The following is a 20,749-nucleotide window of genomic DNA, read 5'->3' on the forward strand; positions in this document are numbered from 1 at the left end:
AACAGCAATTATTTATATATTTTTTAAATTGTTGTAGAAATGATTGACATTGTTTTTAAATATACAGTACTTCTTTCATGTTATAATTCAACAAATAGTTTTGCAGATAAAAGTCCACGAAACTGGTGTGTAATGAGATGCAATACAATAAAAAATGCAAACAAATTCTGCCTTTACATGGACAATAGTGACCTACATAAATAACTCCTTGACCAAATTTTCTGCAGGGCTTATCTGATGTAGGTACCAATGTTGAGGCACATTAACAGCACCCTTCAATATACTGTATATATGAAGTGCTCAGAGCTGCATTTTTATACATACAGTACACACACACACACACACACACACACGCACGCCCACACACACACACGCATATATATATATATATATATATATATATATATATATATATATATATATATATATATATATATATATATATATATTTGTAAAAATGAGACATACACTTATAAATTATGAAGACATTCACACATTGGTTAAAACAAAATATTTAATCTGAATAGAAATAATGATGCAATCATAGAAATGGGACATTTTAGCTTGTACAGTATTAACATGTGTGCAACAAATTATCCATAATTTCACTGATCGAGGTGCAATTCGTAGTTATTTTCTAATAATTTTCATTCATTTATTCTTTTACAACTCGGGATGAGATTACAAAATGATGTCCAGGTCATAGTATCAGCAAAGTAAAAAAATAAAAATAAAGAAAATAAAAATCATACACGCATTTTTTTTTCATGTAAAGGGAGGGGAGAGTGCATTTTGTCATAAACGTTCATTGTTTATAACAGAACATACTGTATGAAGTGAGCGCCCTCTGGTGGCAATAACTACAGCAATATATAATTCCAGCGTAATGACGTTCATCCCCATTTTGCTTTGACGTCTCACGAATCATAAATGAGGGTCATTAACACTTTACGTCCCACAGATCATAAATGGGGGCTAATTACACGTTTGCATTGTACCAGTAAGCATTACAACAAACTTGAAGACAGACACGTTTGTTTTTTGAGTATGCACTTGCCGTTTTTCTGAAAGTGCTTAATGACAACAACAGACTGGTCAGCTAGCCAGTTGAACGTTTTATCAAATGTAAACAAAACAGATCCATATATGGATGTTTAACAATATATCCAACAGGAAGTGACGTAAGAAAGCACGCGAAAGATTTAATCCAAAAAGTGTGGCCCCATGGTACAGTGATAAATGTTCCAATCCGACCAAACGATACATCTGATAAAAACATTTTAAAAATGCTTCTTTACTTACACATGAATAGAGGAGAAAATAAATGCATCCAGTGCATTGTTGGCATTAGTTCATAAAAACACACTAACATAACATGTAATATATATACATACCAAATCAAAGTACACAAAAAAATACTCATTGCACAGTTCAAAGTATCATAGGATGTGCAAAGCTATAATAATCGTATTTTTTTCCCCCTCACTTCTATTTACGCTGGTCAATTTAGGTGTCATTTGAGTCCCCACTGCCAGTTTCACAGATGCCAGTTTCACAGACCAACAGATGATGACCATTTCTCTCTGTCAGTCATGCTACCTAATAAAACCTGAGCTGTCATATACAGTATTTGGCCAGCATAAGTACAGTATATAGCTAACACAATTCATACATGTTATAGTCAATTATCCCGCAAGCTAAATGATGGTTAAGAGTTTACATGATGAAACACATTTTTTTGATTCAGAGAACCAGAAAATTTCCAAACAAGTATGTGACACGTGGCATTGAAGAAAAACACTCCCTTGTCCTTCCTATATGATTTTTATCCTGGTAGTAGAAGAGTACTTCAACTGGTCTTATGCATTGTGGTAGCCATGTTTATAATAACCTTTTCTGGGTTCCACATTCTCATAAATGGATAGCGCGTTGGCATTTTGGTAGATTAGATCCACATTGGTTCCAGTTCTTGATCGGATGATATCCATTGCGCATTGGTTTAAAATCACATACTGGTCCTGCACAGACAGAAAATGCAGATGTTAACCACAATGACACAAAGAAGGTAACATTTTATAATACTGTACCTCTGTCTGCACCATGAGCGGGCGGTGCATGCGCAGGTCATAGACAACGCCATATACATCCACAACATTTTCCCTCTCAATTAGGAAGATGAGTCGATCAATGGCTATGAAGGTGCCAGTGCGGCCCACTCCAGCACTATGAAGAAAAAAGACCCAATGACAGGTGAAAAAAGCATGGAAAAGGTGCATGCTGTTATTGTGCCTTAACATCGGTACCTACATTGGATAAGCGCTGCATTAAATTTGGTCAAGGAGTTATTATTTAGGTCACGATTGTCCACGTAAAGGCAGAATTTGTTTACATATTTGAGTGTATTGCATCTCATTACACATCAAATTTGTGTACTTTTATCTGCAAAACTATTCGTTGAATTATAACATGAAATTAGTATATTTAAAAACCATAAAAAAAAAAAAATCCACATTATACCAATATCAATCATTTCAACAACAATATTAAAAAGATATAAATAATTGCGGTTTTTGTGAAGTACTTCATGAGGATATTTATCATTTATTTGGCATTTTCCAGTCTTCAACAAATTTTGGAACGATGTTTGGAACATTTATCAGAAATATTAAAAAAAAAAAAATCCCATATTCACAAATAAATAAATCAATAACCAAAATCCTCTTGTTTTCTGTTTTTTTTGTTTATATTTCTTTCACTTGAATGTATGTCCTTGACACATCTGTTTTTTACTTTACAAAATATTAGTTTTCAATTAATTATTCTCTATGATAATAATGTTATTCCTATCATAGTATGTAATTATTACTGGCGGTATTTTTAATTTACACTTCAAGGGTTCAAGGCAAGCTGGGCTTGCCCTGCAGTCTTAGACTAACCACCACTGACATAGGTGTTTTCTATCTTCCATGGGAGCTAGTGCCACTCAATACAGTATGACAGAATGTCGTCAGCTGAGGTTAGATTGTTTAGTTTTACTGTGTGTCCAGATTATCTGTAGTATGTCAGTGAATAACGGAAATGTTCCAAAAATGTCCCTGTTTGTTCTGACGAACCTGCAGTGGACCACAGTGGGGGAGTTGGTGGAATATTGGTCCATGTGTTCTCTGACCAGGTGCCTGAAGCTGATAAGAAGCTCAGTGCTTTCTGGTACTCCGTGGTCGGGCCAGGCTGTGAAATGGAATTGGCGAACTGATCGAGTCTCTGCTGTTTTCACCTATGAGCATACGTCTATATTGATGAGCATGAACAGATATGACAAGTAACTTCAATTTAAAGTTCCAAACTCCAACATAATTTGAGCATGTCTTTTTTTCCAGGAACATTTTCATATACTGTAACAGGTTGCGCAACATTATAGTTCTAGGATATGAATTTACTGTATGTACGAGGATAGTCTTTGTTCATTGTTCAACGCCATTTTAAGCAAGTAGTAACGAGTTGGTCAACTATAACTTAAGAACTTGACCACAGGTACCAAAGTGTGGGCCACAACAATTTGATGTCTCCATAAGATCTTACTTGTACATACCAAATATGAAATAGTGTTGAAAATTGAAAATCACAATTACCATTTAGAATGACAAATGACAAAAGTGTTGCATGAGTTTCCTTACATTTTTAATTTCAAAGTCCCTAATGGTCCAGTCATCAAGTGGTATTTCAGAGGTTGTTGTTACACGGATATACTCATAGTGCTTGGTGCTTGAATGCCAATATTGCTCACATTTGACCTGGAGAAAGAAAACAATGAATATTTTCAATCAAAAACACATTACTTTTGTGACAAGCCTGTTGTCACAAAATCCGCCTGCAGTCCAATGATCTCTTACGAACTCATCTCAAAACCTGGCTCACTAACTCTGCCTTCTGGACCCCAGCCCTGTCTGCCCCTGGATATTCGAACGCCTGTTGTCTAAAGCCAGCTACTGTTGCAAAATAACACTAGGTCCACTGACAATGTATTCACGGAAATGTTGTTGTCCAGCATTATTTAAGGTTTGTGTGTTTTGTGAGTGCACTCACTCGGCCCTGCTCATTACAGCGTGTAAGCATGACCAGGGTATGCACATTCTTCTCCCATATCATCCTCCAGAAATCCTTGACGGTGTTGGGCAAAGGACCCTGAGCTGCAATGAACTCCTTTTTGGAGTTGTAACCCTACCAAACGACACAGCAGTCCATACACAAATGTCATCCCTGTTCACATTCCTACAGATTGTCACATAACAATATGAATAAGGGGTGAAAATAGTGTGAAATGATGAGGCAATGACTTAGGCAGAGGGAGTCAGTACGCACCGGCATGTAGTTAGCATTGATGTAGTCATCAAATGGACTTCCATGAATAATAGAAAGTTTCACTCTAGAAGAATCATCTAAGGAGGTATCAGAAGTGGGAGCATTAAACAAGTGAGTTATGATGAAAATGAGTGTTCTATGCAAGCGCTTGTTTTAAAGTTTCATTACTCCAATTCAGCATCGCGACACTCCATGAAGTACACTCTTACAATATGACAACACCTAATATTAGAGCTGTATCCAAATTTTGCTCTCGCAATGTTATGCTTAAGTTTTGAGTGTCAGTATATAAATAATTAATTCCCAAAATTGGTGTGAAGCCTTTCATAAACTGTACGATGGTCCCTACTTTGGAGTAAAAATAGATGTATGTTCCATATAAAAAGGGAGCAAATACATTGTCAGACTCAGGAGTATTTTTTTTCTTTTTACAAAGCAACAGGGATGAATGTAATAATCAAGGAATACAATTACTGTGTATGAAACATACACAAACATACCTGAGCATTAGACTTTACATGACCAGGATATTTGGGGCCAATCTCAATCCCAATCAATGACTTCGCAATAATTGATCACCGCACCGATCCAATCACAAGATGTCTACTTAAGTTTCTTTGTTTAGTGAAAAAAACGTGTGTATTGTTTATCGAGCATCAATAAAAAACATTTCCATGACCATAAAATGCATAAAAGCTAAGGAAATTATGACATGACAGTCAATTTCCAAATTTGCATCAAATTCCAAATATTTTCCAATCACGATCCAGTCTAACATTTACTGAGGATTGTTTTCTTTTATGGTACAGTGATCCCTCCTACTTTGCGGTCTCAGATATCGCGGTCTCAGTACTTCGCGTTTTTTTCCAGGATAAATAAAAAAATATTTCAAAATAAAAAATCATTTAAAAAATGTGCAAATATGTACAAAAATTGAAAAAACCAAAAAAGTACATTATACAGTACTGTATTAATCAAATAACGAAGTGATGTTAGTTAATAACTATGTTAAGAATTCTTCAAGCGTTAGCATTCGTGACGTTTTTTTTTATCTTTTCATTTTGAAATGCATGCTTTTAATTTGCGGGGTCGCGTTGCATTTCTGTTTCCTGTTTTAAGTTCTCTGTGCGTCATTCGGCTCGTTACGGTGACGTAGTGAATGAAACCGTAAGATCGTATTTAGAGTTTATCATTTATGTTGATAACGCACGCTACTGCCTATATTTAGTAAGCGATGAGTGTTTATTCTGTTTATGTGTTCGTTTGTGTAGGGGTTGCACTTTACAGTTAGTAGTTGTTGTTAGTTGTTGCTAACCCGCTAACGTCGGCTAAAAATACAGTAAATTCATAGATTAAGTGTGATTGTTGTTGATTTACTATTCAACAGATACTACATGATACACCATACATGAGCCAAAATAAATGTGAAGTTCAACGTGATGACTTGCGTACTCTTTCACTGTAGTCTTGGTGCAGATAACCAGTCCTGAGAACAAATTCTCAACAAACTAAGTAATATTAGTTATTTAATGAATATACAATATGGTTAATAAGGGTAATGTAATGTTAAATAAAAGGAGAAAGGAAATAAAATAGGAAAAAAAAAGGATTGTTAATGGTTACTGCGGCTGTATTGGGGGCGTACATAGAAATCTAGGAACTGATACCCTACTTCGCGGGTTTCAGACTTCGCGGGGGGTTGACAGCCCCCATTATCCGCAAAGTAGGGGGGGATCACTGTATTTGAAAATTTCATGCAGCTCTTGTACTGAATCTCCTGATATTATGCAGTTGTATCTAATTTGATGGTGTGCAGTATTGATTGTTGTATATGGCAGAGACATGAATAGTTTTTCTGGTTACATACAACAAACACAATGTATACTAGTTTATAGACGGACAAGCAATATTGTTGATTAGGATCAACATGATGTAGGTGACTCACAGGGAAGCACGTTGTTGTAGCGATTCTTGGCCTTGTTCTCTGGAATCAGAGCACATGCTTTTGACTGCGATGTACCAGCCGGTCTAAGCTCCTTTAGAAAAAAAAGTAAAACCATAACAAATCGTTAGTATACTGTACACGTAGTCCAATAGCCCTTTTATTCTCGGATTTTTTTCGTTTTGTGGTGGGGATCGGCCCATACGAACAAGGGCGTCAGATTTTTTCTTTTTGTTTTCATTGAAAAATTATTCTGAACATTAAATAGACTGACCTGAGTGAGATGTTTAAAAAAACGTTTCACCTCAAACTCCTCTGCAAAGCCACAATTAGAGTCAGCCTTCTGCTTCTTGTAATAAGCTTCGTAGTCCTCCACCCTCACTGCAGCACTTCTGCTCAGAGGATAAGAATACACATATGAAAACTATTGGGAAGACAAGTCATTGCGTTTTACTTTAGTTTGTGCATTAATATTAATGCTTTGTTTCATATATACAAAACATCACATATACAAAAAAAACTGTATTTTTGTTGATCTCTCTCTCTCTCTCTCTCTCTCTCTCTCTCTCTCTCTCTCTCTCTCTATATATATATATATATATATATATATATATATATATATATATATACAGCATATATATACAGTATATATATATATATATAAATATATATATATATATATATATATATATATATATATATATATATATATATATATATATACTGTATATATATGCTGTATATATATATATATATATATATATATATATATATATATATATATATATATATATATATATATATATATATATACATATATATTTATATACATGTATATTTATATACATGTATATTCTCATTTACTATGATTTAAATGGATTTAAATCGATTTTGAAAATAAAAATAAATCAATGCGCTTTCTGTTGGCACGTTGAGCAACGATGTCACCACACCGCCCCTACTGAAGAGTCAAGCGTGAGCTGCATGACGCGCAAAAACAAACAATGGAGGAAATTCCACCAGCCTTTCCTCATTGAAAGCAGTCTTGTCAGATTTTGCAAATTTGTGTCACGCGAGAAAGCCACTCAGCCAAAAATGCGTAACATTTCACCTTGCCGAATGGAGTTTAAGCGTCACGGATCTGGTGATTGTGCAAGGAGGAAAAGTGGCGGGTCCCAATCACGTTAAAGCTGTGAAACATATTTCTGCCGCCTTCCTACTGAATAGATTCTATTTGCTGGTTATCAACAATGACACCATGACTATCCCCACTTTCTTGCGCGTGCATTTGCATTAAATGAGGACAAATATTCATAGAGAACAGAAAGCAAATGGGCCATAATCAACACAAAACTTCACCGTGTTCACAAAATAAAAACAAAACAAGATCAAATATAAAACATTCTATGTAAACGCCAAATGAATTCATGAACACATTACTCGCTTCATATGTTTCATGCTTTGCATATACTTTCAATTTAGCTGCCCACTTGAAAAACTTTATTTTCATATCTTGTCATAAATTTACTGAGAAATACTAACTATTTTTGTTAGTGCAACCGTTTTTCATATACTATTTTGGTGCTGCAATTTGCTGTGAAATGACAATGTATCTTGTTCTAACATTTTTATTTTTGTTTCATCTTTCTTCAAACTATAAAAGCTATGCAATTTATAGCTAACTTCAAAGAGTATCAATTTCCTAAATGTTATTTTTGGGGGGGAAAGACATGTTCCTTACAAATCAAAACTTTGTAAATGTAAATTAGAAGATTGAAGCAGAAATCAGTTTTGATTGAATCGAGTCATTTTGAATCGATAATCACTTTGAATTGAAAATTGATTCTGAATCAAATCTGAGACCCCAAATTCGGAATCGAATCATGAGACAGTCGAAGGCTCCCTGCCCTAATATTTATATGAAATGAAAATGTTTACCTCAAGGAATGAATCCGGATGTCTGAGGACTCTTTGTGGGATAACCTACATCATATAAACAATGAATGAAAACTGTGCCGCACATACAAATGTGACTTGACATGACTTCTTGAGTGAGACGAACCTTTTCCAGTAAACAATGAAGCCAATGAGAATGATGAAGAGAATGCTGAAAATCCCTAGTGTTGCTCCAACAGCAACACTGATTACAACTGTGACAGTGACAAAGATTATGGCTTGAGATTAAAGAAGAAGAAAGCAAGCTCATGATATGAGTATTTTATATTGATTCTGCGTTGTACCTGGGTCTTGTGGGAGTTTTATCATTGGATAGAAATTTGTGATTGAGGCTTTTGACGCTTGAGGGCCCAACTTAATAAGGCTCTCTTCCAGAGTCACTCTAGTGAACAATACAATGGCAAACCTGCAGGATAAAAAAATTAATGCAAAATAAAACGTAAGTTGTGCCGAATAGTGTAATGAATATTTCATAACGATGGCATTGGACAGAAGAAGCCCATTCTCTTGGGTTTTCCATTTTTATTTTTGTCAGGAAGGTATTGTTTTCATGTAGCTAGTGCATTGGATCTCACATGTCCAAGCATGCCAAATGAGTTATCCGACAGATATAAAGCAGATTTTTTTTTTTTTTAAATAAGTCTTACTGGTATCTCCGATTGCCAAAAAGAGCTCCATTGATGTAGCCCTCCCATTCCGAACCATCTCCAATGTCGACAGAAAAGATGTTCTCCCCACTGCGTGAGTTAATGTTTCTCTTCTTGACAGTTGCCAGGTATGCTGGAGACCTTGTGACAGTCCACTGTTGATAAGTTTCCCGCAAGTACTCACTCATATTAGCCATGCCAACATCTGATGGTACGGACATAGGAGGTATTAATTTTCTTTGAGATATAAGACAAAAGTAATAGAAAATTATACAAACCTTTAAGATTTTCTGTCACCAGGACACCAACATGTGTGATTGGTCCACTAATGTCATTTATCAGGCTGGAATTGATCTGAATGGTGAATCTGTTGTATACTTTCTCATTTACAGTGGCCAGCGACTCATAATTGGGCGGTATTGGTGGGTCTGTCAAAATCAGACAACAACATGATCAATTTTGTCATAGAAAAGAAAATTCCACCTAAAACATTGCCAACCTGTGATGCCAGTTCTGCAGTGGAGAGACACTGGAGTAGCAGGTTGTCCACAACTCAGTGTCTCCAGCATTATGTTGTATGAAGTGTAGTGGCTTAGGTTGGAGATGGTCTGGGCACAGCTTTGGTTACAGGTACTTGTCTCATTGATTATTTCCACATTATTAAGAGTGATGCGAAATGTATTAAATCGGCCCCTGGGCTTAGACCAGGACAAGACAATTTCTGCATTTGGATTGTCTGGACCTTCACATGTGGCATTTCTCACTTGGCTTGCATCTGGAGTAGAAATGTAAGAATAACAGTTTTTAAATATTTATTAGGCACACAATGTTATGGAAGAATTGACAACTTGCTCAGTTTAAACAGTTGATCCATTTGGGCAGCCTGTTTTTTGCCTTTAAAAATAATGTCCCATTTGTGAGGGGCATGTATTGTGTAATGAATAGAAAAACGTGTCCATATAAAATGTGCTAAATGTTAAACCATTAATTCTGCAGCCACCAATGACTGTGTGTATTGCTTTAACAAATAGCGTGGGGCCCCTGAAGCCTTTGGAAGAATCCGAGTTTGTGAAATGCACGTATCCAGTCCCCATTAGCAGTGAAAAAACAAGCAAACTATAAAGTTAGGGAAAAAAAAGTCAAATGGAGAGCTACCTTGACACATCCTCAATATTTTTAGTAAACACAACAAAAACAGGTCACACTGGTGCATTGTGTGAAAATCACGATGTTGTGACCATACCTGTGCAGGCGGAAATGTTTTTAGAAGCACCCTTAGTTCCATCCTGAGTCTCGGAGATGACAGTAAAGTTATACCTGCTGCCTGGGACCAAGTTTTTGAGAGTATACAATGGTTGGTCAGTCAAAGCAGTCCCATTGAGAAGCCAATCTGAGCTTTGCCAGGTCAAATTGTAACGATAGCTTTCCTTGTATTCATCAGGTTGAGACCATGTAACCGTGATGTTTTCCTCCTCTGAAGAAGTCTTGAGAAACTTCACAGGCAAGGGTTCTAAGGGGATTTGAGAGGTGTGAGAATTAACCCAGAGATCATGCTCATAAAAGGGTAAAAAATAAATAAAAGATGCTTACTGGTGGTGACCAAATAGACATGAATCATTTCGCTCCTAAAACCCAAGACCCCAATTGTTGCAATGGAAATGTTGTAGGGTGTCCCAGAGAGCAAAGGGTGAAAAGTATGACTGGTGTTGGTGGTATTGACATATCCACTTTCTTCAGATGGTGCAATTGTTAGCTGGTAGAAGTAGGACGTACTATCCATCAGGGGAGCTTCTTTCCACATTGCTTTTATTGAGTTGGTTGACTTTATGACATTGTCAACAGGCCCAGGTGGGTTTGGAACTTTGGGAATTGATAAATGCAGTATGTTAACATCAACAAGCAAACTCCTGTAAATTAACGTAATGTTATGCACATTTCTTAAAGTCAAATGACAGGTGACTTGCGAAAATTACAGTAGCTCAAATCAAAAATCCAACATTAGATAAACCCGGTTATACAGGCAATCCATCCATCCTTTTTCTATGGCCACTTATCCTCACTAGGATTGCTGTTGATTAAGTTAATTAATCGATGAATAACATTACGAGAATAATGATACGCGGAATATTGTAAGTATATACGGTACAGTATATAAACATATGCTTGTGTTATTTGACTACTTAAGTACTTAATTTAGTAGCAGTCATTCTTCCAGCGTCCTTCTGCCAAACACTTGAAAATCTTTGAAAAAAAAAATATATACCTGGAATTGAATGTCCAGACTCATTAAAAAAAAAAAAATAGAGAGAAAAAATATGACTTGGGATGGAATGAGACAATATGTGTAATGGAAAGCAGATGGTCTCAGACTGAATCGTTTTGGTTTGTGTGATAGGTATTATGATACTTTCATAACTTTGTAATTTTGTTTTTGGTTTTTTTTGCATTTGATTGATCCTAGTGCACTTTTGTACTTTTGTCTGGGTGATGTTTGTCATAGTTTGAACTGAAAACTCAGTTTTCTCTCAGCGACATCTAAACCTAAATCGAAACCTGAGAAAACCCCATTATTGTATTATATTTACGTGAAATACAAGGCAGGGGTACTAATTGTGCCTCATTAAGATACCAGGTGAGTTCACCATATTAGATCTGATGTCCTGCTCATGTGGCTAAATGAGGTCACCAGAATATGACTTTAGAACAAAAAAAAGTGGAGGCAACTTTTTCATGAAATGTTGTGCTGGTGTACCTAATGATCTGGCTGATAAGTGGGTACATGAAAGTGTTACCAATGCATGAATGTGTACTTACAGGTAGCGTTTGTAACAAATTCAGACGACACATTGAATGGTCCACTATGAGATATGACTTTGGCGCTGTACAGCCTTCCAGCAGATAGCCCCTTCAAAAGCACCGAGTTGTTGGTAGACTCCACTTGATATGACTCAACTGTAGATGAGCTGTTGAGGTGAACACTATAAAACTCTACATTCCCTGGTGGTACAAGCCATGACACCAGGACTGACATATTTGAGCCTTGGCTGGAGATCCTGAGTTGTACTTTCTCAGGCACTGTTAAGAAAAAGACCATTTCTGGAGTCAGAGGAATTAAGGGGAACCATTAAGTCCACTCATCCAAATGGCGAATTAAAATCGTACTCGTGTACTGAGAAATGCAGTGTTCTTCCCCTTCTATGCCATCCCCTGCTTGGACAAAAACACAGAAAGTGCAGAGTGTCCCAGGATTGAGTTCTGAAATCACTGCAACTTCCCCTGTCACAGTTTTGTTTTGGAAGCCACAGCCTGTTTCAACTCGATAGGTATACTCAGACTTGTGCTCCAACGGTTTCATCCAGATCAGTTGTATTGCAGTTGAGTTTAAATTGTGCACCTCTAGTTTATTAATCCCATATGGTCCTAGAATACAAAATCACAATATTTTAATTGGTCTCAAAGTAATACAAAAAATAATCATGGTTATTGTTACCAAAATCTCTTTAGATGAGGCTCACAAAAGAACCTACGTGTAAAGTAGGACTTGCTCTGAAGAGCTGCCAGAGTGCCATCTGGTGTTTGTGTGGAGACAGTGAAGGTGTAGTTGCTTCCAGTGAGCAGGCCAGAAATATTGGCGGACAAGTTTCTGTAGATCATTTCAAATAGTGGAAACGATCCATTGCTGACATGTACCAGGTATGAGTAACTAAGCTTCATTTCTGGTTGCTCCCACTCCAACATGACAGCATTTGTGGTAATTTCTGACGCTTCCAGCATAGTCACTGAATACGGTCCTGAGAAAAATATAACGAAAAACAAGATAAGCTATATGGACTTACAGTGACCGCCCAATTTTCACTCACTTACTTGTATAATGATTTGCTGTTACCGCAGCGCTTTTATAACCCATCACGCCAATAGTTTCAACAGCAATGGAGTATTGGCTTCCAGACTTGAGATTGTCCAAAAGAAACCAGTTTTGGGTTATGGGGCGGCCGTTGACACTAAAATTGTATTGATTTTGATCCATATCATCTGGGCGGTCCCAGGTGAAATTAATGGAGCTGACAGTCTTCAACGCAACTCTTATGGGTCCCGGAGGGTTCGGAACTTATGAAGAGATAAATAACACTCTATTAGTTAAACGCAGAATACAAATTACATTCACACCATGATGCATTTACTCACAAGTTGCGTTACAGTAAGTTGAACTGTCACTCTTTAAAGGTCCACTATTGCTAATCAGCACTACGCAGTAAAGCGTCCCTGGCTTCAGGTCTGTAAATAACGTGCTAAGAGTTGTGTTACTCAGATTCTCCTTGGAACTTTCAGATTTAGATTCTCTCTTCAACAGAACAGTGTAGGAGACCATATGTCCCATTGGAGCACTCCAGGAGACAGAAATATTAGTCGTTGTCCCTATGACACTGACGTCTGTAACTACCCCAGGCCCTGAAAACAGAAGACAAACGGAAAATGTATACGAATAGCAACTGAGATGCATATTGCATATTCACTCTACTGCAAAGAATGTGAGGCAGTTATGAGGGGCAATTTGGTGAGCAAACTTTATTTGTAAAACTACAAATTTTATACATTACTTACCATCAACAATTTACCAATAGTAATGATCTTTGGGGCGAGTATTGTTTTGTATTGTAATATGCTGTGTATTATTTATCCACTCAATCAACACCATTTGTCCAAATTAAAGTTATTGATGCCTATTCTGGTTGTCTTTGAGCAGAAGCCAGGTTAAACCCTTGACTGGGCCACTGTCTATCAGAGGAATTATGTACAGTAGATAAACAACTATCCACACATTCTCAGCTGCAACTGTTAAAGTCTGTTTCAGACAATAAATGACTGAAGTCTTTGTGTGTTTCTGTATATCAGTCTTTGGATATGCCATAAAAATACAATGTATCTAAACTGAAATTAAAAAAAATGTGGATCTCAGAAATGTTTAGGTGAGATTAAAATAATATCAGTTAGATTAGTTATGTATCTATTTTAATTATTTAATCTATCAATATTTTTTTATTTCATCATAGCACATATTTTGATTGATTTTCAAAGTACCTTTAATATACGGTACATGATTATTCATTTGTTTCAAAATGGACTATTTAAAATCATGATTTTAATTAACGACCAGCCTCCCTGGGCGACAGAATGGTTGAGGTCGAGGGTACGCTTCTTGTATGGGGTTTTCATGTTCTCCCTATGCCCACGTGCGTTTTCTCCATGTGTACCAATTTCTTCCCACCTTCCAAAACCATGCAGGATAGGTACAGTGGGCAATCTAAATTGTCCTTAGGTGTGTTTGTGAGCCCTAATAGCAGATTGGTATAACATTATGTTCACTTATAATTGATACACGACTGCTGGACTAATCAATTTATTGTTGTGACTAAAAAATGCGGTAAAGTGATGAGTTGATGCATCTCTTCTTAATTTTGAGCAAGTATTCATAATGCCGTGAATGTTGAGTGTATCTTTACGAGAGGCTGTCATCAAACGTGAAAGAATCACATAAATCTAACAGCTCACCATTTATTGCTTGCTTCTCCCTAAGAGACATGCATTGTCTTTATTAGTCAACATATGATCATTTGTTTGTTTTTTTCCACTCCTTAATTCTGTTTCGTTTGTGTATGTGCATTTTACAATAAGTCGGAAGGTGGTGGGGAGAGAGCAAATAGATCAAGCCCTATTTATTTATTTATTTGTGTGAGCCTTAATGAGTAAAGTCGTACTTGTGTATTGTGATATTTGTTCCATGGTAGACACCAGTCCTTCTACAACTGTGAACACATCAAAACTGTAGATCGTTCCAGGGGTCAGATTGAAGAAGGTGTACATTTCTGTTTTGGTTGTCCCATTCTGAACCAACATGCCCTCCTGGAATGCATTTAGCAGATAGCTGTACGTGTCCTTGTAGTCACTTGCTCTCAACCATTTTAACTGGATGGCTGTTGTATTATAATCATTAACTTTGAGTTCGGTCACAGCTTTAGGCACTACATAAAACAGAGAAGAGGTTTTTGTCAGAACGGCACAAGACACATATTTTTGGAATAGTCAATATGACCATGTGAAGAAAATATACAGTATACAGTATGCGCCAGCGAATTTCGAAACAAAGAATGTCTTACTTGTGTAGGTGAACGTCTGCTCTTTTGTGGATTCACTTTCTACTGCTAATGTGGTGACACTAACATTGTACTTAGTTCCTGGTTCCAGGTCATGTACATCAGTGTTATTATCACTGACTGTTTGTTCATTCACAAGTATTCCTGTAGAGTTGCAGGTTTGAACCAAGTATTTGTAATATATTTGCACTCCGTGCGGGTAGGACCATGACACATTTATTGAGGTTGTATTGAAAGGCCTGGCCTCAAGGTTTAACACGGGGTTGGGCACTAGGAAATAAAATTAAAAAAAAAAAAAAACACAGTACACAGTGCCATTACAAATAAAGAACGTTGGACTTAATGCACTTTTACAGAAAATATATGTTAACTACAGATCTGTTCTAGAGGTCCTCTTTTGTAAACAATGGATAAAGAGGTTTACATGGATGCAAATGATAAGATTTCATTGGTTGGCCATGCAGGTCTATTTTGAATTTGGCCTCCAAATTATTGGAGATGTTTACAATATGTAGCAAAAGTTAGGAACCTTTGCCTTAGTGGTGAAAATGCTGTATGACCTTGATTGGTCAAATGATTTTTGACCTTCTCTAAACCTTCGAAAGCACAAGTCTAACTTCTCAGTGTTTTGGTATGCTTTGCAAAATAGTAAAATTCAAACATCACTTGAGGCTGAGGTTACTATTTCTCACAAGAATGTTTACAATGCTAACATGTTAACAGTTGATATGCTAACATATTGCAAAAAAGCAAAAGGAATACACAAAGGGTTAAGGGAAATATTTAAGGCGTACTCACAAGTGTATGCTGATTCATGAACAGCAGTGCTCCTCAGATTTTGGGGTCCGATTGTCTCTATGGATATGTTGTACAATGTTCCAGAAGAGAGCGGGGACAGCACCATGCTTTTATTGGTCGTGTTGGTGGTTTGGATTTGATCTCCTGAGTTTTGGTAGGTGATGTGGTAACTGATAAGGGGAGCGCCCTCCATATTTATTGGAGTCTCCCATTGAAGATGAAGTGAAGTAGTTGTGCTTTCAGTAATAGTAATTGAACCAGGTGGTGTCGGAACTGATCATTTGTAAAAAGAAAAAAAAATAGCTGTTTCAGATGTTCACTTATTTAGAGCATGTCACAACAATAAACATGAGCTGTAAGAAGCCATCTTTAAACAATAAAGATCTTACAAGTAGCAAATGAGTTCTCGTCGGACGTATTGCGTTGGTTTCCAGCGACAGCAGTAACTGTGATAAGAAAAATTCTCCCAGGATATAAATCGTCAAAACGGGCTCTGGTTTCTGTTGTCTTGCTGATAGTGGAATATAACACATCTGTATTGGAGACGTTCACTTCATAGAAATCCGCTTCCCCTTGGACTAAGCTCCACTCAATGTTCAGGTTGTCAGTTTCAGAAGTAACCTTTATATTTTCAGGCCGCTCAGGCCCTGAAAAATAAGAAAGTCCAATGTTAGACTATTTTTTTACTGCACATTTTATTCAACAGTATTATACTGTGGGCACAGTACTCTTATGAATCATAGTGTCGAACTGTCGCTGTCTATTTATCGGCCTGTCTACCGTCATTCTTTTGGAAGAATCTTTTTGTCTCACAGTTTTCTGAGTTGTCAAAATAGATTTTGGCAAAAAGTCTAATATTTTTTCAAGCCATGTTAGATACTACAGAGACAGTGAGTTTACTTTATTTAACAGAGAACCAGCAATAAGCAATAGCGATAGTCAAACAGGTCTTGTCTAGCAACTGAGGAATCTTATTGCATATTTTAGACTCATTCATCCTACTTGCATGAACAAAGACTTTAATAAAAACAGTGTAAATGGCTCTGTTCTAAAAGATCCATGTGCCCATTGTGCTGGAACGTTTAGTAAATGAATCTACAGGAATGCCTGAAATGTGTTTTGAGCAACAAACGTCGTAAAGGCAGACAAGATAATAAAGGAAGACATTAGACACTGTATTTTTTCAACTTTGTGGGAACACTGATGACTTTGTGTAACAATGAGCTACTAAGAGTTTTCCGATATTTTGTAAAACACAATCAAAGATTTACTTACTCGTGTACTGAGACACAATTGTAGCATTGCTTTCAGTCACTCCATCCTCTGAAAGTGTAGTCACACTTATATTGTACATGGTCCCAGCAGTCAAGCCAGTGATTTTTTTTGATGTTATATTCACATTGTCTTTCTGGGTGATCTTTCCATCAGTCCACTGTACCACGTACAACAAGATGTTTCCTTCTGGTTTGGACCACTTTACCATTATCGAAGATGTTGTGATATTGCTGACTTCAAGACTGGTGACTTTTTGAGGTTGTGAGCATAAGGGGTTGGAGCTTGTTGGTTTGCCAGTCAGAGAAACATTTCTCGAGACACTATCAACAGATGAATTGCAACTGGAAGGTGAGGCAAGTGTGACCGTTTCTGTTGTCGTTGTTAAATTTTGTGTTTCGTTGTGGTCGCATAACTTATCTGTGAGAAAAAGGAACAGAAACAATTGGAATGATTTAGAAATGCAAGTTTCGAAATAATTTTTATTATTTGAAAGTGCAACACAAAAGAAAGACAAAACATTCAGAAAGAGACTTTTTTTTTTCTGAAAAATATGCTTCAATGAATGCACCATGCCAATAAAAAGTGAATACTCACCGTCACAGTTTGCCTGGGAGTGCTGTAACAAAACAAACAACATCAGAGGGACATGTTAGAGGTTTTGTAGATAAAGTCAAAAAGAGCAAATTTAGATGTTTTGGACATGTCCGGAGGAGAGATAGTGAATCTATAAGTAAGAGGATGCTGAAATTTGAAGCCCGAAGAGGAGGTTTATAGATGTAATGGAGGACTCTAAGGTAGTTGGAGTGAGAGACGAGCATGCAAGAGACAGACTTAGATGGAGACAATTGATTTGCTATGACACCATCTGTAGGGAATCGCTGAAAGGAGAAGAAGAACTCTATTACAGACCATACACATCGAAAAGCAAGGATGTTCAATGTGTGTCGTTGGGACTACACTGCAAACAATAATCACATCCACTAGGGAGCACCATCGTGCTTCAAATAGTTTTTAGCCTCTGCAGTCCACCAAACCATCCATTCACTTAACCGCTTGAAAAAACATTTGAAAGGATGTCTACATAAAACAAAATTCAAATTTGACATGTCGTCCGTCACGTACAATTCAAATAAAAAGTAAGCTTTTGCTGTGTTTAATTTACTTTTTTTGGGAATTTAAAAACGTCTAGCTTATATTTCCTGGGTAAGAGTCAATCAGAGTGAGAATGTCAGATTGATGTGCCCATTGTTTACTTGAACGAAAATTCATCCCAGATTGCTTTGCTCAACCATATGCAAGCAATGTATTCATTCAAATCATATTTAAAAAGAAGAGTAACAGAAAAATCTCTCAATACTTAATTCTAAAGATGTATTTTTACTTTTGGTCTATGCAGTGAATGTGCTGAGCAAGATTGTGTGCAGTGTGCAGTTCAGTTCACCAAATCATGACTGTGAAACGTAGTGCAAACAATGACTAACCAGCCTTATGTTGGTCACATTCAATGAGAAGAAAGTGTTAATTACTACAAAACATTAATGATGATACTTACTCTTTTAACAGTGATTGCTGTATACTAATGCTGTAATACTCAGCCAGATATTTCTGAGTGCATGTATGAGCGCCTGCTGCCGATTTATTTTGTGTGTTTCCAAATATATGGCAAGGTAAACATTTCACTGAAATCTGGAAAAATTTACTGGGTAAAGTCATTACCAACAGTGAAAGGTGGCATCGATGGTAACGATTACAATGACAGATTAAAATAACGGACAAAATCTACTATCGTTCAGCTGTCCTTCAGCAAAGCGTCAGTCCGTCGGTGACGAACAGTATCGATGAACTGCCCAATGCAGAAAACTAAGCACGGGGTCACTAGTCATCCATGCGTGGAAAAAGTACATGATAATATCCATCCATCCATCCATCCATCCATCCATTCTTCATGGATCACAAGTGTGCTGGAGCCAATCCCAGCTGCCTATGAGCAATAGGTGGAATAGGTCAGTTCTGCTGAGGTCAGGTTGGTGCTTTTACAAATATATTAGAAGATCATAATAACAATAACACATTTGATGAACTGATTTCTAAAATGATCCAGAGGATTTGATGGCCCTCAGTTGTTATATTTATGAATAACCACACACACCTCGAGTCTACTTTCTGTCACCAAATTGTCAGTTGCACCTGGGGCAATTTAAGTAGAACGTGAGTAGAAAGCACAGCCTGTCACATTCCTGAACATGTTAAAATAAACTAGTCACAGCATAAAAATGAATTTGTGCGATATTCACACTAAGCACAATTGTGCCTGTCTTGTCTACCGAAATGGGACCCTGTGTCAGACGTTAGTTAACTATTACACATGTGATAAAGTGTAACTTATTGAATGACATCTAAAATAAACAGGGAAGTAAATCTTGTTTAAAATTTCTTGATTTCATTTCTTTGGAATTTGATCCCAACCTGATAGTTCACCTAACATGGATCTCAATGACTCAACCTCTTTAGATCCTTATACTACTCTAAACGTGCTTTATAAATAAATACAATTCTGCCCACTAATAATTGATTAGCCGGGATAACTTGGATGTTTCCTTTCAGTATTTTTATTACAAGAGCAAACCATTTTAACATGCTTCACCTCCCCAAAACATGAAGTCCCAATAGTCCCAAGTAACCGATTATTAACTTTGTCTCCCAGAGAGAGAACAGCACATCACAGATCCAACTTTGTCATGCTTCATTCATCACACATACTTGATAGAATGTTGCGTACTTTGGTCAAATTTGTTTTACAATGACTATAACTGAGCTTCTGCTTTGAGAAGCTGATCAAGCTATTGTTTACTCTATGTAAATAATAGTACAGTCGGCCCCCGGTTTACGAACACCCTCTTTTACGAACATTTCGACTTACGAGCGTGGTCCGCGGAGTTTTTTGTCCCCCACTTATGCACAGACCATTCGCCTTACGAGCAATCTGACATGCCGGCTATTGTATTTGTTCATATATTTTCGCTTTGCCACGTCATCAAAATCAGTAGTTAGAGCTTGTCACGGCAACGTGAAACCATATTGCTCTTACAATGTCACAGTCACTCACTGTTTCAGTCACGGTGTCAGTCACGGTCTCACTCACGGAGATGCTATTGGCCAGTGTCACGTCAAACACAGAAATGCCGATATGCTATTGGCCGAAGGCCTTTATCTAGCTTGATGGCACAGCTGGTTGGGACGGAAGGAAGGAGAGAAAATGAGTGAAAAACGGAAGGAAGGAATGTTGTTAAGACTTTGCAAACTTTATCTGTTAGACACGGCTTCTAAAATTGCTAGTGGCGGTAAAGGAAGAAGTAAGAGGATGATGACAATAGAAACCAAGCAGGAGATAATAAAAAAAAAAAAAGATACGAAGGAGGCGCACGCATGGCTCGTGAGTGTGGCCGTAACCGCTCGGCAATCTTCCAAGGGCAAGACTTTCCTTGCCGGGGGACGGGCAAAAATTGAGAGGCTTCTTCTATTATGGATTAAAGAGAAGGAAATCGCCTGGGATATGTTCTAGTTTGAGAAAAGTTCCCGTTTAAGAAAATAAATAAATAAATTCTGCGGGTGAGTCTCTG

At 37.0% G+C, this 20,749-nt stretch overlaps 1 protein-coding gene across 5 annotated transcripts in view; it reads right to left on the bottom strand.

The window, feature by feature from the left end:
- Positions 1-500: 500 nt before the first annotated feature.
- The window catches only part of LOC148422044 (receptor-type tyrosine-protein phosphatase eta-like), a 31,937-nt gene continuing 11,688 nt past the window's right edge, over positions 501-20,749 (bottom strand). The window contains exons 2-28 of one of the 5 annotated variants that reach the window (XM_088418109.1): positions 17,724-17,745; positions 17,130-17,546; positions 16,244-16,501; positions 15,855-16,127; positions 15,060-15,326; positions 14,661-14,924; positions 13,090-13,353; positions 12,769-13,011; positions 12,432-12,695; positions 12,067-12,324; positions 11,719-11,979; positions 10,495-10,764; positions 10,148-10,414; positions 9,404-9,679; positions 9,183-9,332; positions 8,905-9,109; positions 8,542-8,663; positions 8,364-8,451; positions 8,240-8,284; positions 6,606-6,693; positions 6,305-6,395; positions 4,360-4,436; positions 4,084-4,218; positions 3,675-3,791; positions 3,114-3,274; positions 2,088-2,223; positions 501-2,018 (exon numbers count right to left, since the gene is read on the bottom strand). In XM_088418109.1, coding sequence (XP_088274235.1) covers positions 1,860-2,018; positions 2,088-2,223; positions 3,114-3,274; positions 3,675-3,791; positions 4,084-4,218; positions 4,360-4,436; positions 6,305-6,395; positions 6,606-6,693; positions 8,240-8,284; positions 8,364-8,451; positions 8,542-8,663; positions 8,905-9,109; positions 9,183-9,332; positions 9,404-9,679; positions 10,148-10,414; positions 10,495-10,764; positions 11,719-11,979; positions 12,067-12,324; positions 12,432-12,695; positions 12,769-13,011; positions 13,090-13,353; positions 14,661-14,924; positions 15,060-15,326; positions 15,855-16,127; positions 16,244-16,501; positions 17,130-17,546; positions 17,724-17,745 — 5,178 coding nt within the window. In that variant the 3' untranslated portion in view covers positions 501-1,859. Of the gene's footprint in view, positions 2,019-2,087; positions 2,224-3,113; positions 3,275-3,674; positions 3,792-4,083; positions 4,219-4,359; positions 4,437-6,304; positions 6,396-6,575; positions 6,694-8,239; positions 8,285-8,363; positions 8,452-8,541; positions 8,664-8,904; positions 9,110-9,182; positions 9,333-9,403; positions 9,680-10,147; positions 10,415-10,494; positions 10,765-11,718; positions 11,980-12,066; positions 12,325-12,431; positions 12,696-12,768; positions 13,012-13,089; positions 13,354-14,660; positions 14,925-15,059; positions 15,327-15,854; positions 16,128-16,243; positions 16,502-17,129; positions 17,547-17,723; positions 17,746-20,749 lie in introns of those variants that run through there. The other 4 variants (XM_088418108.1, XM_088418110.1, XR_015865981.1 and 1 more) reach the window with 4 other exon arrangements.

The sequence above is a fragment of the Hippichthys cyanospilos genome, chromosome 6 (genome assembly GCF_059441005.1).
Source record: "Hippichthys cyanospilos isolate Australia breed blue-spotted pipefish chromosome 6, RoL_Hcya_1.0, whole genome shotgun sequence".
Lineage (NCBI taxonomy): Eukaryota > Metazoa > Chordata > Actinopteri > Syngnathiformes > Syngnathidae > Hippichthys > Hippichthys cyanospilos.